At 55.3% G+C, this 17,122-nt stretch overlaps 2 protein-coding genes across 4 annotated transcripts in view; one reads left to right on the top strand and one right to left on the bottom strand.

Moving 5' to 3' along the window:
• SLA (Src like adaptor) overlaps nucleotides 1-14,473 on the top strand; it is a 31,176-nt gene extending 16,703 nt beyond the window's left edge. For all 3 annotated transcript variants that reach the window (XM_016145639.2, XM_016145638.2, XM_016145637.2), the window contains 6 exons: nucleotides 3,305-3,404; nucleotides 4,207-4,293; nucleotides 6,182-6,285; nucleotides 8,239-8,370; nucleotides 12,060-12,192; nucleotides 13,119-14,473. In XM_016145639.2, the coding sequence (XP_016001125.1) occupies nucleotides 6,258-6,285; nucleotides 8,239-8,370; nucleotides 12,060-12,192; nucleotides 13,119-13,332 (507 nt within the window). In that variant the 5' untranslated portion in view covers nucleotides 3,305-3,404; nucleotides 4,207-4,293; nucleotides 6,182-6,257 and the 3' untranslated portion in view covers nucleotides 13,333-14,473. The remainder of the gene's footprint in view (nucleotides 1-3,304; nucleotides 3,405-4,206; nucleotides 4,294-6,181; nucleotides 6,286-8,238; nucleotides 8,371-12,059; nucleotides 12,193-13,118) is intronic.
• TG (thyroglobulin) overlaps nucleotides 1-17,122 on the bottom strand; it is a 180,582-nt gene that overhangs the window by 63,528 nt on the left and 99,932 nt on the right. The window lies entirely within an intron of this gene.

Below are 17,122 nucleotides of genomic sequence, written 5' to 3'. Positions count from 1 at the left end.
TGACGGATGTCAAGTCCCATTCCCTCTTCTGAAAACTCTCCCTGGATTTCTGCGCTCGTGCCCCGCAGGCATCTCTTCGCTGACTTTGTTTCCTTATCTCAACATCAGAAATAGTTCTGTCGACTTCCTCAGCGGATCTGGTTTAATTCAACTGCTCAGCTCCCCACAAAACCAGGACACGCTCTAGGTGTGCACAGCGACATGTTTGAACACTCCGAGCAAATGTAAATTTCCTAGTTGCATGTATTTCGCTGCAGGGACCAAAGCTCAGGAAAGGCTTTGAGATCCTGCAAACCAGACGCCGACACCTTCCACTGACTTTGTCTTCGGTTTTTCTGATGCCGAAGACAAGACGACACGGGTGGGCCCGAGCCCTTGCGAAGGACCACGGCAAGGCCCTCGCCTTTAAGCAAAAGCCCCAGGGAAAGATTTTCTCAGGGATGTTTTGGTGTGGCAGCTATACAAACAGCGCTGTTGGGGGAAACTCCACAGGAAACTCGACTTTGCTGCTGCGAAATTAAAACTCTGTGGCCCTACGAGCCTCCTTTCCCCTTGTTGTTGAAACAATTGTTTTCATAATGGGGGTTTCGCTTTTGTTTTTCTTTCTGTTCCTTTCTGAATTTAACGTGAGAAAAGAGGGTCATTCTGCTTCACAGTCTCAATCTTGAATCAGAGATGGAAGCCCCGGCCCCGCTGCGCACACACAAGCTATGGCGAGGCTCCCTGCCCGTCACAGGTCACCAGGGCTGCGCCCCTCAAGACAACACTTGCTTTTCACGAGGGGCCGGCTCTGCGAGGACCACACGCATTGTCTCGCTGCCGGCCGTAAAGCAGGTTTGCTTGCTCTGATTGCTTTAAAACAACGGCAGGTCCGAAGGAGCAGCATCTCTCCGCATTTGCACGTGATGAGCCTGCCTTGAGCATCCTTGACGGCCGCCCGGAGCTCACAGCCATTGCCCTGAGAGTCACGCAAATTCAAAATACAACCTGGCCTAAAGTGATCGTCTCAAGGGAAAAGCACGGGGGCCGAGAGGGGGTGCATCAGGCAAACCTCCCCTCTGGGAGGTGACCTGCGAGTTGATGGAGGTGGCGGGGGGAGGGGGGGGGGAGAGCAGGTGTGTTCCTGGCAGAGGGCTCTGAGGATGCGGAAACTGGCAAACTGAGAACAACAGGACGTTGGCGGTGGAGATGGTGTCAATACGCGGCCTGCTCACATACGGGGCCATTTACACATATTGCCACCGGGAAGGTGGCTTCCAACGCCTCATTTTCTAGACTGACCCAGGCCCAAGTGGGGAAGTGAGCATCCACACTCAGACTGGAAAAGTCGGTCTCATAATCAGGCGTGTTCACCCAGAAGTTGAAAAAAACATGTTGGCTAGGCCCCCCTCACCACCCGGTACCTTCCTAGGGCCTGTACCTAACTTTGCATTTGCAATTTCGTATTCTCTTTCTTAAGAGGACCTCCAAATTACCATTAGCTTCAAGCCCCACAAAATTCAGATCCACCCCTTGTTAGAACTCGGGACGTCTGGCTTTGAGTTCAACACACATCTGAGTGCTGTCTCTGATTACTGGGGTGGGGTCTGGGCTGCATAGCTACTTCGGCAAAGCAGGATGTGGGGGAGGCCTCCCCACAGGCGCAGGGAAGGTCCGAGGCCTCGCCGGGTCGGCCCTTCCACAGCCGACACTGCTCCTTGCCGTGAGCCCTGATCCCTTTCAGTGATCACGGCCACAGTGAATCACTTTTGGTTTCCATCTTACAGTGAGGAACAGTCTACTGTCTGCGACTCATCTTCCCCAAGCGAATGGTACGTTTCAGTAAGCTGTTCCACGGTGATAACTCGTCTCTGATTCATTTATCGACCGATAAACAAATCTTTGGCAAGAACACTCACTCGTCGTTCTTACGCATTCTCATACTTAGGCTCTCGTTCGACTTGGCTTTCCAGGGGCTTGCGAGTTGGAGGCTTCAGAACATATGAGCTGTAAGGGGCAGAGTCCAGCAGTCCCAAGAAAGTGGTCTGTTTGGGCCGCCAAGCCTGCCATGCCCGAGTGCTGGATTTTTCCAGATTTCCCTGGGTGAAGGGGACAGGGGATGTCCCCTGCCATGGGTATTTGTGTCCTCTCTAGAATATGGGCTCCCGGAGCAGGGGGACTTGTTTTGCCGTGTTCATCATGCTTGGCCTGTGGCAGGTGCTCAGTGAACAAACGCTGAAGAATGAGTAAATGTGTCACCCAAAACGATGAGTTCTGCTGCCCAGCCAGCAGAGGGGGTGATAAACGCTGTAGCGGATAGTTACTCTGCCTGCTGATCTCTGAGATGTATCATTTCCCCCAAAATGCACCCCGATATCACCCTGCACCCAATGCAATGCCTGTGGCAAGTCACCAAGGCTGTGAAACGAGGGCTCGGCCTAGTGCCAGAAGACGAATCCCTGGTCACATCGCCGTCTCCTCTGCGGCAAGCCGTACTCGCGTGAGCCAGGGAGCGCAGCCCCCTTTCCAAAACCGCACCGGAATTACCTCCGCTATGCGACTGGCGAAAAGTACCTAAGTTTTCGTCCGCCACTTCCCCCAGAGCCCCCCGGCGTGATGCCTTCTATTTGGCAAGCAAGAGGAGCTTTATTGAGTTCCAGAGCTGGTGTCTTCCGGTCCTGGTGGGTCCTCAGAATCATGCGGCTTAGCCTCCACCCCCATACCCCCACTATTAGAGACGGGGGGCCCTCAAGGGCCAGAGAGGGCACTGGTGGCAATGATAATGTAAGGGGTCTATTTAGAGCCCCTGATCTCTTACGAGGTGCTGCCGCAGACTTTCATCTCATCTCATGAGGACCCCAGAGTGACGTGTCACCGGCCCCATCTTAAAGGTGGGGAGCTCAAGTCTAGTAGGCGTCCTGGAACTTGCCCAGGATTCCACAGACCAGGAGATGTGGGGCTGACCCTGAAGGTGGACCTCGTGACTTCAGCTCAAGGTCCTCTGGGTCCCCATCCCGCGGATGAGGGCATCAGGGCTGAGGCAGGCTCAGCAACGCCAGCTCCCCCGAGGACAGGGAACGTCCCTGGGCTGCAGTATGGCAGTGAGTCACCTGGCCCCCAGGGTTCCTTCAAGTGCCTGCGTCACTGTCCCTGAAGAGAGGAGGGCCTGCTCTGACCGCTGTTTCAAAACAGGTCAGGTGTCTCTGGGTGCGAAGTCCCCAAGGGGGACTCACCTTTGCACCTGCCCCCCGCCCCGCGCCGACCCCCACCCAGGGCCTCCTTTTAGCTCCTTGTAAGAAGGAACCTTTTGCCTTTGCTTCTCCAGGACTGGACAGCGACTTCCTGGCTGTGCTGAGCGACTACCCGCCCCCCGACATCAGCCCCCCAATATTCCGCCGCGGGGAGAAACTACGTGTGATTTCTGAGTGAGTCAGCCTTCCACAACGTTCACAATCCCCCCACAAAGGATGAACTTGGTTGGGGTGGAAAGACTTAGATTTTAGCTATAGCTGTCCAATTCCACATGGGCCCTAGTCCTATTGAGAGGGGAGAAGTTTGGCCCGGACGGAGGCCTAAATGCTTGATCCTCCTTAACGCCACCAACACTCTAAAACCTTCGCTGGCTCCCCAGTGCCTACTGGATACAAGTTAAATTCCTTAATGGCTTTTGAGACCCTTGATGATCCAGGCTCTGCTTCTCACGCTGGCCTCGTCTCCCAGCATGCATGCAGTGCTGATACTATCTACGGTGCTGGCTCAGGAAGGAGGGCCCGGGGGGTCTGGAAAACCTTCCGGTGACAAACAGAAAGTGTCACCTCCTGTCCTGTTGCGACGCTCCCTGATTCGAAACAGGCTGTAGAAGAGCCGGGGACACTAAGCCCCGTTTATTCTAATCCTCATTGACAGAGACACACGCCACCATACCTTGGCGATATAGCAGGGTGTGTGTGACTCAGTAAACAGTTGTTTTTAAAAAGCCTCCGGTTGCAGAACATAAGTTAGAAACGCCAGCTGCTGGTCCCAGAAGGGTGGCTATCTGCTTAGCTTGAAACCGGAGGAGAGACTTAAAAACCAAATTTTCATATGAAGAAATTAGGGTCAACGTAGCCAATGACAGATTTGAAAAACTAAGGTCCCAATGTGCCCCGGGTGAAATCCGATTACTCTGCTCATTCATTCATTTGCTTTGCCGTTTACCCATCTACCCTTTCCTGTCTTCTCCTACAGTGAGGGGGGCTGGTGGAAGGCCATCTCCCTTAGCACCGGTCGCGAGAGCTACATTCCTGGAATCCATGTGGCCAGAGTTTACCACGGGTGAGTACCCAGCATCCCGAGTGGCACGAATAAAGCATGATATGTATGCCAGTGACGCCTAGGTTTGCATAGAGAGATTCCACGTGGCACAGTGGAAAGGCAGCACTGGTCTGAGAGGGCCGCGTCCACTCTCGGCTCAGTTCGTAAGGAAGGGTGGCACCTTGGGGTGCTCCTCCCCCATTCTGAGGCAGAAGGGGGGGCAGTAGCTGCTAGGAGAGCTACGTCCCAGGAGAGACGCGAGCCACGTCACTCTTCTGAGGCAGCTGTGTGCCCCCGATCCATTTGTTCACTTAGCCAACCGCGGCCACACCTTGCGGTGCTAAATGCTGGCAGGAGCTGGGGGTGGGGAGCAACCCGGATGGGCGGGATGCAGTCACGACCCTGCACAGCTTCCGACCTAGTCGACGCAATACATGTCCCCGAAACGGCAACCAGAAAGAGAGGCGGTGCCGTAGAGTGGTTACGGAACGGGATGTCCCAGAAATACAGGGTCCATTTCTAGCTCTTGGAGTTGCTGACGTGGGGTAACTTGGACGAATTAATCACTCTGACCCTCACTATCCTCATCGGTGAAAGAGAGATAATGCTACCTGTCCTAGGGGGCTGATATGAGGATAAACTTTCGAGTTACTAATATGGTATGTGGCCCATGTGAATACTTAGCATTCATACCTGTCTGTTGTTATTGTTTTATTCTCTTCATTTTTATAAGTGGAATTTCACTTAAGGACTTGAAAGGATGAATCTTTGTTATATATGCTAAAATAATTAATATGCCACCCATTGTGCAGAGCTAAGGAAACAGTTGAAACATTTGGCCAAATGCGGCGTAATCATGATCTCAACAACAAAGCCCTCTCGGTGCCCAGTACATAAGTCCGTGGTGTCCGACGTTACGTCTGTGGGTCTCTCACCCACGGTGTTTCAGGAGTTCTCGGCCAGGCCCTTCCGTGACCTGCCTACATGCCGTGGAGAATGGGAAAGGGCGCAAAACAGTAACATAGTCACATTTTCCATAGCGCGCGCTAATTCCGACCTGGGGATGAAAAGCCAAGGTCCGTTCACGGAGGTACGGACTGTTAAAAGCGGGCTGAGTGCACACCAGCCAACTGCTACCAAAGCCTTTCCTCCCACACCGCGGTCCGCCCAGGCCTGCTCTGCTAAAAGAATGAGGCCCTCTCACTGAGAACACACATCCCCGCGCGCACAGAGCTGCTCTCCAAAACATGAAAAAAAAGGCAGGAAAGACAGGCAAACGTGCAATGACAGCTGTTTTGGAACTCTGTCGAAAAGATGACAAGGACTTATAACGAATGCAGAGTTAAGTTGGTGAAATTATGCACCACCGTTTCTTTTCTTTTTTTTTCTTTCTCGTGCCCATTTATTCATTCACAAATATATACCAAGGTCGGTAACCTGGACTCAAAGACGAAACCCAAGATGACAGACACAGTCCCCGCCCTCACGGGGCGCTGAGGGAGGGGCCGGGCAGTCAGCTTATAAGGGAGAGAGACATTAAACAATCTACCGAGTAGCTACCTTGTCGGGTTTCCAAATGCCATGTAGCACATGACACAGAACAGGCACGGTCCGGCTGGCATTTGAGAAATGGAGTAACAAGGACGTTCATGCATCTTCGTGTCCTCGTTATCCAATGTAATACCCGGCTTGCAGTGGGCACTCAAGAATTTTACTTGAAAGATGAATAGTATGAATGAATGAGTGAATGAATGAATGCACGAACGAACGAATGAAGCATCGATCACCCTCCTGTTTTTGATCCCAGCAGTTTTGTGTTAACTGGCCCTCGATCTTAATTTCCACATCCCTCCTGTCTTTCGGGGGACGGTGTACTCAGGATACTGAAATCTGCCTTCTTACCTCTCAGCTGGCTGTTCGAAGGGCTCGGCAGGGACAAGGCCGAGGAGCTGCTGCAGCTGCCAGACACGAAGATTGGCTCCTTCATGATCAGAGAGAGCGAGACGAAGAAAGGTGAGCAGCCTCCGCCTCGTCTTGCCGTGCTCAGGCCAGACGAGCGGGCCCGGCCCCTGCTCTCCAGCTCTGCACCCGGGGCGGCTGGCCCCGGCCACTTCCTTCTCTGAGCTCGGCTTCCTGTCTGGGAAATGGGGAGGAAGCCCCTGCCTTGGAAGGTGGTGGAGCGATTCAACCGTAATACCATTTCCAGTGCTCTTGCTATCGGGGGACCCCCAGCACTGACTCCTTCTGCGCCCCAGGGCCACGTCAGCAGCTTGGAGAATCAGGATGAGCAGATGTACTCTCCTGTGTGCTCACCCGGACCCGCATCGTCACAATTTCCCAACATCCTATGTGTTAAGGAACTCGGCTGGGCCCTTTGTAGAGGCTCAGGCGAGGGCTTCTGGCTCTGGCTGTACGAATTATTAAGAAGTCACCACCCCTCTCCAAGCTTAGGTTCCCTTATCTACAACAAAGGATTAATAACAGCAAGTGCCTCCCACGCTGGCCGGCACCCAGCTTAAAGTGCAGAAGCAAAACCCTTCACAGCCTGGGCTTCCCAGACTCAGTTAGAATAATCTTAAGTTCATAAGTACAGAAGACGTTTCCGAGAGTTTGGCTTGCTCCTTGTGTGCTCGCTCTCGAGGAAGAGAGAGCGGCATCTGAGGGTATTGCCCAGGTGCCCGTGAAGCGTCTTCGTTCCGAAATGCCAGCACCGTGTGGCAGGGGCCACCATCCGTGGTTAGAAAAATCCAAGGACGACTTTCAGAGGTCGTGTGCTGGAGTTGAACAGGATGAAAACAAAGGCAAACTCCGTGCAGGTCTCGGCGCCCCCCGGGGGCGGGGGGGAGCCTGAGCCGGAGCCTCTAAAGCAGCACAGCCCAGGTGAGGAGAGCCCAGCCTAAGCAGCCGAGCCGATCCTAACACGAAGAGGCAGCAGGCGGATCTGCGGCCGGGCTGGGGCTAGAGAGGGGGCAGGCTCTGCTCCCTCGGGTGTGCAAAGTCCTCGTAAGTTTCCACCTGCCGCCCTTGACCTGCTGGCCAGCTGAGAGGGCGGGCCTGGGGCCAAGCGAGGGACGGCCATCGGGATGCTGGTCTCGGAGACCGGCTCAGGGCAAGCCTAAGCCAGCCTCTTCCAAGCCGCGTGCCTCTGGCCATGTCACTCGGCGGCTCTGGGCCTCAATTTTTCTGTCTACAAACTATTTGGGGGACAATACCTCCCTGCTGGGCCTTCCTGAGAATTAATGGAGATTTCGCTTGGATGGAGCTGAGCCCCAGCCCAGCACATACAGCAAAGACTGGGGAAAATCGAGTGAAACCAAGGCTAAGAGAGATGCAGGCAAAGGTGGACTCTTACTAACCCAAGTTGGGTCGGTATTCTAATGGTGCTTAAGGAGAAATGACACCTGTTCACATGTTTCTAAGCTAGACCCAGAAAAATGCCTTGACTGCCACTTTCTCCAAATTTCTGAGAAGGGCAAGCCGAAGTCAGAGAGAGCGGGGACCAGGAAATGGGAGGCCGAACGCAAAAGGCCCCTTCGAAGGCGTAGTATGGTGGCCTTGGTGGGACAAGGAAGGAAACGAGGGCCCGAACATCTTAGAGCGCAGACCCAAGGATGGCCGCAGAGCTGACCTATGGGCGCAGCCCGACTCTAGTCGTCTCCTTTGGCCGAAGGCCCCCCAAAGGACACGGACGCACCCCAGCAGTGACCTCACAGAGCGACGCGCGGGCCGTGCACTTGAAATCCTGCATCGCGGGGTGGTGACTGCGGTGAGGCTGCTCACTGGCCCCCGCCCCCGATCTCCGAGGAGAGAGCCCCATGCCATGCCCGCGGTGGGGTCCCACAGCCGCCGCCCACACGCGCGAGTGCTGGTCCGGGTCTGGGCGCGGCGGCCCGGGCAGCAGGACGCTCGGCTGCTTTCCGGGGCGCACGCGTGGCCCGCCCCTGACTTGCCCTCCGCTTCCTGCAGGCCTCTACTCTCTCTCCGTGAGGCACCGGCAGGTGAAGCATTACCGCATCTTCCGACTGCCCAACAACTGGTACTACATCTCCCCGAGGCTCACCTTCCAGTGCCTGGAGGACCTGGTGAACCACTATTCCGGTAAGAAACACCCCGCCCCCATGGCACCCTCAGGCCAGATGCATGCGGGCCACCCCTGCACCCCGGGCGCTGTGCCCGCTCTCGGCCCATCCGGCCTGCCTCATGTGCTCGCTTCTTATTAATTCACACTGCAAATTTCAGGCTAAACCAGCCTGCCGGTGAACGCTGCCTAAGGTACTAAAACGTAGCTCATCTCGGCTTCGCCCCCCCTCTACCCATAAGGGAAACAAATCAGGACACCCTAGTGTTCACGACCACAGACAGCTCGCACCTCCTTAAGCGGGCCACACATCTGCAGGGCTCTGGGGCTTCGTTCGGAGATGCTGCTTGTTTCCCCTTTCCTGCACGTCAAAATTCTCCTCGGCCTTCGAGCCAAAGGGAGCCCCCTCCTTGAGGACGAGGTGCCAGGAGGTAGGCTTAATCACCTGTCCTCTCTGCCCCTACTGATGCCAGCCATTTTCCCAGAATTCTGCCCACTCTGTCTCGCTGTCTAGTTGACTGCGAGAAAAAGGAGAAAAAGATCTGAGTTAGAGGGAAAGGCCCGAACGCCAGGTCGGGAGTTGGAATTTCACCCTATGGAAAAGGGAGGAATTGTAAAAACTTGGCCGCGTTTATCAAAGCCGGCTCGGGAACACCGTGTTCATACCCTAGAGCTTTCGGGCCACGTGGGGCTCGTTGCTCAACTCGGCGCCTCCTTCCTTCTCTGCGCAATGACGACGCTGACTGCCCCCGCCGCAGGGATGCTGGGACAGCTCACGGAGTCAGCACACGGAAGGTGCCAGGGAGAGCGCCTGGCACGTAAGCGCGGCTGCTCCTACGCGCCCGCCACCAGACCCCGGCCGGGGCGTCTCTCTCCCGCCCTCCCGCTGTGAACCGGAGGGAGGAGGAGGAGAAGACGCCTTAGCTTTGTCAATGTCTCCCCCGTCCAGGCCAGGAGGTCTGACCTCACACCGCCGGGACCTGTGCGGGCATTGTTTTAGGGTGTGGGGTCTTGAAGGGCATTTCAAGGAGAAAGGAGGCGTCCACGGGACCTCGGTTATCACACCTGGCCTGTGAGCAGCACAGGTCATGACGGGGGAATGGCTATGAGGGAACACGGCCCCAGCGAGGACCTGGGCTCCGCGAGACCTTGCGCAGAAACCTCTCCCGGACGCAGGTCCCCATTTGCGGAAGGTGGGCGCGAGCGGCCCCCTCAGGCGGTTGTCATGATTATCAGACACGATCGTGCATGTAAACACGTGCGTCGCAGCCTGGCATGGGGCAGATGCAAAATGAACGATAACGAGCCTCGCTTCTGCGCGACCTAAAAACCTCGCAGCGAGGCTAAAAATGAAAGAGGAAGGGAGTCCTGGAAACAGTCACCTTTTACTGATGATGAGTAAAGACAGGTTGTGGTATTTGGCTTTTAATAACAATCATATGAGAGGTGCGGAGACCATAAGTTTTGCATAGACAAAAGCAAACATGAAGAGGATGCCGCCCGGCGAAGATTTCATGGACGGGGCGGCCCGCGAGGCTTCCAGGCCGGGATGACCCAAGGGTGCTGCGGCAGCAGGGCGGAGCCGCGCCCAGCAGAACCGTGTCCCTGGCTATCGGCTCACGGCCACCAGTCCGCCCTGGGAGGAACGGAAAAGGCCCTGAAACCCCGACATGTTTCCCGTGCCCCTCAGGTCCCCAAAGTGGAAACCACGTGGCCAGGTTTACCTCCTGCCAGATTCTCCCTCGAGGCACAGAGTCAGGGCCGGCGTGCGCTAAGGCCGTCACCGCGAGAACAGGCCGGGGAGGGCGGGACACAACGGTGCCCGGAAAATAAGGGACGGGAACGTGGGATCAGAGCTGGGGTTGATGAGTGGGAGGAGGATGAGTGTTCTAGAGAGTTCTATAGGCCGGGGAGAATTAGAAGAGTGTGTCAAGGTAGGATTTCTCTCTTCTTCCATTCTGGAAGCAATGAGTTGCTTCCGGAACAAGTGCCTGGTCCTGAGTCCATGAGGCAGGTTCGGGTCACGTTTCCGTGACCTTGAGCAGCTGCCTGACCCCAGGATCCTAGTCGCTCCATTCCCTAAATAGGTATAACAGTCCCGACTGCGCAGGTCTATCTGGGCCTCGCCGGGGTGCGGCGTGGCCGGCCAGCTCGGCATGTTCCTTTGCTTTTCGCCAGACTTTCCTTTTCATCCTAAGCAGTGACCTTTCTAAGGAAGGGCTGTCGCCAAGTCCCCCTCTTGGGCTGTCTCCTGGGGCTGATCGCTTTAGTCTTTGTGCCTGACTTGGTCTCCCAACCCCCCCCAACCCCCAACCTGGGAGGCCATTTCAGTTTCCTGCTCCTGACAGGTAATTATTTCAGGCTCACATCCAGTTAAGCTCCCTCTCACCTCAGGGTCCAGGCTCGCCGCCTCGGCGCGGGCCGGGGCGGACGTTCGCATTCACACGGAAGGCGGACGGCACACTGGACGCGGCATTATTGGGTGTCACCCTCTGACCTCCTGGGTGTGCCTCTTAGGCTACAATCTCCCTCTGTTCCCTGGGAAGGACACCCCGAGGGCTCCACGGGTTACAGGGAGGCGGGGACCAGCGCTGGCCGAACGGGCTCCTTAGAACCCGGGGGCAGGTCTGCTCGTGCCAGGGCGGCTCCACCCCGCGGGACGCTCAGCCCTCAGCCACTCCATCACCCTCCCCCGGGCCGAGGCGTGAGGGGCACGGGGGTCTTCGACACAGAATTTCCTCAATCTGTCAGAAGGTCTGAGCACAGCCAGAATCCATCCTTGCCACGACAGCACAGCTAGAAGGCTTTGAAGAGATGGAGGCTGTTTCCTATGCTCCCGGATGCTCAGACACTTCATGCTGGCCGAGGGGGAAAAAAATGGATTCTTTTCATTTTCATTCTCTTTGTGCTTATCTGTGGTAAAGAGGAGGGATTTTTTTTCCCTTTGTCCACTTTCTCTCTTTAGCCTTGAGATCTTTGTTTTTCGCCTCATTTTCCTGCGCCTTTTATCTTTGTTAACCTGTCTTTACTTTTTCCCCTCCTTTTCTCTCTCTCTTGCTTTCCCCTCCCTCCTTCCTTCCATCCTTCCTTCCTCTTCTCTTCCTTTCTTCCTTCCCCGTCTTCTGCGATTGTTTCTTTTACCTTCCTTTCTTCCTACGAACCTCTCTAAGAGCCCACCACGCTGTATCAAACGCCGTTCCCTGCGCTTTGGGGCGATCAGCATTGTACACAGACCCCCCACCCGCCACACCCCGCCTGCGAGAGGTCCGGCCCCAGACGGTGATGGACCTGTGTCTCGCTCGGTGTGAACCCACGGAGGCCGGGGCCACACCTGGGCCTCTCCAGCTGTTCTCATGTATCAGCTCTGTGCCTCTCACTTCATGGTTGAGGAGACCGAGGCTCAGAGAGGTTCCAGGCAATGTACAAAGGCTCAGAGCTGAAATTCGAACCCGAGTTTGGTCGATTCTGAATCCTCAACTCTACTCTGTACCTGCACCAGGCTGAACACAGTGTATACTCGGGGCACGTCGGCATCGCTTAAACGCGGGCCGCGTGACTCTCGGCCCTGCTACACCCCTTTTCAAATCTTGGCTTTGGCTTCCCCTCGAGAACAACCAGGGAGCCCCTCTGGACAGTCCCTCGGGCCCCACGCCCCATGCCGGCCGCAGCCTCTTGGAGTCACTGACCAGCTGTGTGCTTCCCTCCTCAGAGGTGGCCGATGGCCTCTGCTGTGTGCTGACCACACCGTGCCTCACTCAGAGCACGGCCACCCCGGCAGCGAGGGCCCCCGACTCGCCCGTCACCTTGCGCCAGAAGACCTTCGACTGGAGGAGAATGTCCAGGTGGGGTGTCTGTGTGTGAGAGTGTGAGTATGTGTGTGTGTGTGCGTGCACGCGCATGTGTGTGTGTTCCACGGACGCGCGAGCCCCAAACCAGTGCATGAGCCCGGCACATGGGAACCTTGGCCAGTTACAGCCGGCCCTGCTAACACCTGACAGTAGGTGCACTAAGCAGGTGCAGCAGACACACAGGTCCCCAGTGTGCCCTGAGAGGCGGACCCAGCCTTCGGCCTCGTGGGGGGGATGGCAGAGCCTTAGCAACTCCCTGCCGAGACGGTCGGTCCCCCTAGTTCTGCAAATGTTTACCGAGTCCCCATTAAGTGTCAGCTGAATATTTTGAGCTGAAAGATACCACCTTGCCTTTCTCATGTTAGCATCCTAGAGAGTAACACACACGTAAATCTCGTCTAAATGTAATATTATTTTAAACTCTCTCAGAACGCTTCAACAAACACCTCAGCAAAATCATAGGGCGATCTCATCCTTCGTTAAGAGAAAAACATGCCCCGCGGATCTGTTTTATTTGACTGTCAGCTATTGCATTTTAGGGGTGTCTGTGATTGGGTATTGGTGGATTATCTCACTAGTTAAATGCTGATCCAGACATCCCGTTGGTGAATTCCAAGAAAATCAGAGCTCAAAATTGCCTGGGAGACGAATAAAACTGCTCTTCCTTGTAAATATCATAAAGAAACATTCATTAGAATTGGCGGCTGGGCATTTCAGTCTTCCAAAGAAATGGCGGTTCAGAGAGGTTCGGCGACCCGTCTAAGATCGCACAGCCGCCAGTATCCGAAACGGAACTAGAACGACGAGCTCGAGAAATGCTGCACTAACCATGCTCCCTTCCTTTTCTCATTCTCTGGTCCTGCATCCCGTGACGTCCCTCTCTTTTTTCCTTCCCTCTGCCCCTTTCTTCCCACTCTCAGGCTGCGGGAGGACCCCGAGGGAGCAGGGAACCCCCTCATGGTGGACGAGTCGCTGTTCAGCTACGGCCTCCGGGAGAGCATCGCCTCCTACTTGTCGCTGGCGGGCCAAGACAACGCTCCCTTGGATCGGAAGAAGAAAAGCCTGTCCTTGATGTACAGCGGAAGCAAGAGGAAGAGCTCCCTGTTCCCGTCACAGCCCTACTTCGAAGACTAGCCGGGAACGCACGCCACGGCGTGCGCCCCGAAGGAGCAGAGAGGTTCCCACCATCGCCTGGCCTCTCGCAGAAAGGTGTGGTTCCCCGGCCCCGGAGGCGCCTCACGCCTTCCGGGAGCCAGGAGGAGCCACGCGAGACTCAGACTCGCATCTTCTCTACCCACATCACGACAAAGGGAGCCCCGCCTGGTGTCTGCTCGGTTCCGGGACATCGCCACATGGTGCCTGGCGCTGCCACCAGGCACCGTTTCGGAAGGGTCTTGCTTGTATGTTACGTGCGTGCTCATCGGGTTTGTGCAAAAGACGGACTCGAGGACGTGCATAGGGACCGCCCTCCAATGAACTGTCCAGGCGGCCGCACTCCGAGCTCGCGGGAGAAAAACCTCTGAACGAGGAAAGCCTGAGGAGGAGAGCGGCCAAAAGCCGCGGGCTGGCGGAGGGTCTGGGATGGCAAACTGGTGCCCCGTGTGGAACTCTTAAAACTGATCCACAAAGAGACCTTCCTTCCGGTGTGCATCTCCTCTCTCTAAGAGAACTCGATGACACTAAACATTCGCTTTCCTAATTAGTCCTGAATCAGGAGATCTCTTTGCCCTGCGGGTCCCAAAGCCAGAGGTACAAAAGTCAGATGGGTCCCTACTTCTGCAGGGGGCAGGGCGAATGGGACTTGGGGGTGGCGGGGGGGGGGGGAGGCTGCTGGCAGCGAAACAGGAGGGTGGGCTCAGGACCGTGCAAGCTTTTCCCCGTGTCCCCGGCACGGCTTTGCAGCACAGAAAGAGCTTCTGTGGCACGCTGAGATCCTCGGCCACATTAACCCGCCGACTGTTCGTTCACGACCGCCTGAAGAGACACTGTCGAAGTCCTGCGAAGGTGTCACATCGAAAGAAAAGATAAACGGTGAGAAGATAAGTAGGCCCCGGGCCTCAGCAGAGGTGCTCACAGTGCAGACAGGGAGAAAGGTCTGGAACCAAACAGTGTGCACGTGGGACGTACAAGCAGAAATCAGCTCGCGGCCGCAGGTGGGACCGGGGTCAGGGAAGGTCGCCCGGGACCCGCCGTTGCAGCTGGACCTTCAGAGAGCGGGAGCGCTATCTGGACTGAGGAGGTCGGAATGGTCGCATTTTTTTTTTTTTTTTTTTTTTTGAAAAAGGAAATCGGTGAGTTCTGAAGAGTTAATTCATCCAGTGTTTCATTCTGAGAAGGGTCTGGCGGCCACACGAGTAAACGCGCTGGGCTCCAGGAAACGTGGATCCCAGCGGCTTGACCCTGCCTTACGTGATTTTAAGAGATGAGAGAGAAACGCAGGCGAGACCTGGAGAAGGAGACGTTTCCCCGCAGACTGCTCATCCGCACTGCGTTGGGAGAGGCGGCCACGGGTGGAGCCGTGACTCATCTTCCCCTGTTGCGAAGAGATTCGGGAGGACGATGGGGGCGCGCAGTGTGTCTGCCCCGCTGCTCGGCACCACACGCACCCTGCGGATCTGAGCCCCCCGTGCTCCCCGTCTGCGTACGAGTATTTACAGGAGCTTCTGTAGCGTCGGATTCCGGTGCGTTCATCCGAGCAGACATTTGTGGTTTCCTCAGCAATCCCAAAAGGCTGTTTCGAAGGGACCAGCCAGTGTCCGGGAAATGAATGTAACGCTGTGGACGCTGACTTCCGCCACGAGGCCGGGCGACCTCGCACGCTCCAGACGCTCGTACGATGTCTTACGCGTTGTCTTCCGTTGTGACTAATGGGATCGGAATGCGTTAGGGAGGACTCGGAAGGGTCTCTCAGTGGGAAGCATTACGTTTTGCTAAATCATGTATTTATTCCTGATTAAAATAAACTTAATAAATATTTAACCCCCAGAATTTAGGGAGAGCTTCCTGGGTGAGCCGGGTGGGTGATTCACTCAGAATTTCCTGCGGGTTTTGAATTTTTTAAGTAAACGTGCAACTGGACAGAGATGGGAACGAGGAATACCAGTGGGAACCTCACTGGCTAGCAACTCAGATTCTTTTGAGACGCAGTCTTAAGAAAACCAGAGTTTACGACTAGGGAGGGTATCTCAGGAAGGTGGCGGGGGAGGGGGGAGAGAGACAGACAGACAGACAGACAGACTGAGGGAGAGAGAAGAATATTTATTACTTAGGCTGCTTGAGCGCTGGGTCTCTTTGTCAGAACAGTTGAGCATCTTGCTCCAGTGGGTACAGAAACAGACGCGCCATTATTCGGTAATGAGGTAACCTGACGGAAAGTTCCGTGGAACTGACAAAGTATGAGAAGTGGTAGGAACGCTCAGAAAATGGCAGAACCAGCCTATCCCCCTACGCCAGCGTTTACCACCTGGGAAGCACGATGAAGAATAAAGCACCGTTCCCAACGCCAGTCACACTCTGACATAGGTAGGAACCTGCGCCAACAACTTCACACAACTTTGAGGGAGAAAAGTTCAAAATGCGATGAAAAGTCCTAAGGAGACAAAAACGCTCTATTCATGCTTATGGTGTTGACCTGATTCCTGGACGCAAGGTTAACGTCGTAAAAACATAGATATTTTTCCTAAATTAATTGAAACATTCCATGAAACTACAACCAAAATCCCATCAGAAATATTAAAGATATCAATACACTTATTCTCAATATAAATCTGTGGAGGCATCAAAGCCCATGAATGGCTAGGCCAGTTTTGATTGAGAGAAACACGGGGTTGGGGGGAGGGGGCGGGGGGGAGGTGAAGAGATACGTGTGAAAACAGCATGGTCTCGGGGGACCCCTGTGAACTGGGTGCTGTGCTAAGAGCTAAGGGCGTACTGAGAGGATAAGCTCGTGCACCCAGCCGAGTGCCCAGGCATATTACAAGTGCAATTGTACGTGCGAGAAACATAAGAAGGACGTAAGACGAGGTGGAATTCCTTAAAAACTGCTAAATAAAAGCGTGTTCACCAAGGCGAGGTTTCTTCCGCTTCGAGAGACAGGGAAAGGCTTGGAAGCCCCGTTCCAGCTGAGTCCTGAAGCAGGGAGTGACTTTCCAGGTGGACAGCTGGACATGCTGACCACAGAGCAGTGATGGAAAGATCTAGAGGAAGGCATGGCGTTTTCTAGGAATGGTGATGGCCAGCGAGCCTGGAGAGCCGGGTTCGGGCGGGGATGGTGCAGGAAGGGAGACGGGAAAATTCCGTTCGAGGCCAGGTCGTGGGGCCTGGCATTCACACCGAGGAATGCAGACATTGGGCAACGGGGTGGTCGCGTCCGGGCCCCGTGACTCACACCGCAGGGGACGCGACCTCCTCTATCTTCTCTGAGAGCCGGCCGGGCCGTCAGAGTCACAGAAAGCACGTGTGCTACACGTCACCCCCTCCCTGCTTCAGCCGGGGCCCAGACCTGCTTTGGTTCGCGGCCAACTTGCTTGGCATGGAAGGAGGGAAGCTTGGAGCTCTTCAGCTCTCCGGTGTACAGGACACTTTATCAGCCTGACATGATGACAGCTTCTTGAGCCCTTGGGAGGCAGAATTAATTGTACCTATTTTATCCGTGAAGAATGCGAGGGGGAAAGGTTTTGCCCGAGGCCAGGATCTTAGTGCAGGCTTGTCTGATCCTAGGCCTGGGCTCTTTCTCTTAGACATTGAGGCTCCCAAGAGCCCCAAGTGCCTGGGGAAGTGGCCTCATCCGATGGAAAAACACAGGATTTGGCTTTAGGTTCTAGTCCCTACAGCGGCTCCTTCTCTGCTGTGTTTTCTTCGGTGGGTCACTAAACATCTCTGAGCCTTGGATGTCTTACCTCTAGATTGGATATTTAAAAAAAAA

The sequence above is a fragment of the Rousettus aegyptiacus genome, unplaced genomic scaffold (assembly GCF_014176215.1).
Source record: "Rousettus aegyptiacus isolate mRouAeg1 unplaced genomic scaffold, mRouAeg1.p scaffold_m13_p_15, whole genome shotgun sequence".
NCBI classification, from domain to species: domain Eukaryota; kingdom Metazoa; phylum Chordata; class Mammalia; order Chiroptera; family Pteropodidae; genus Rousettus; species Rousettus aegyptiacus.
This window is presented reverse-complemented; position numbering and strand designations above follow the sequence as displayed.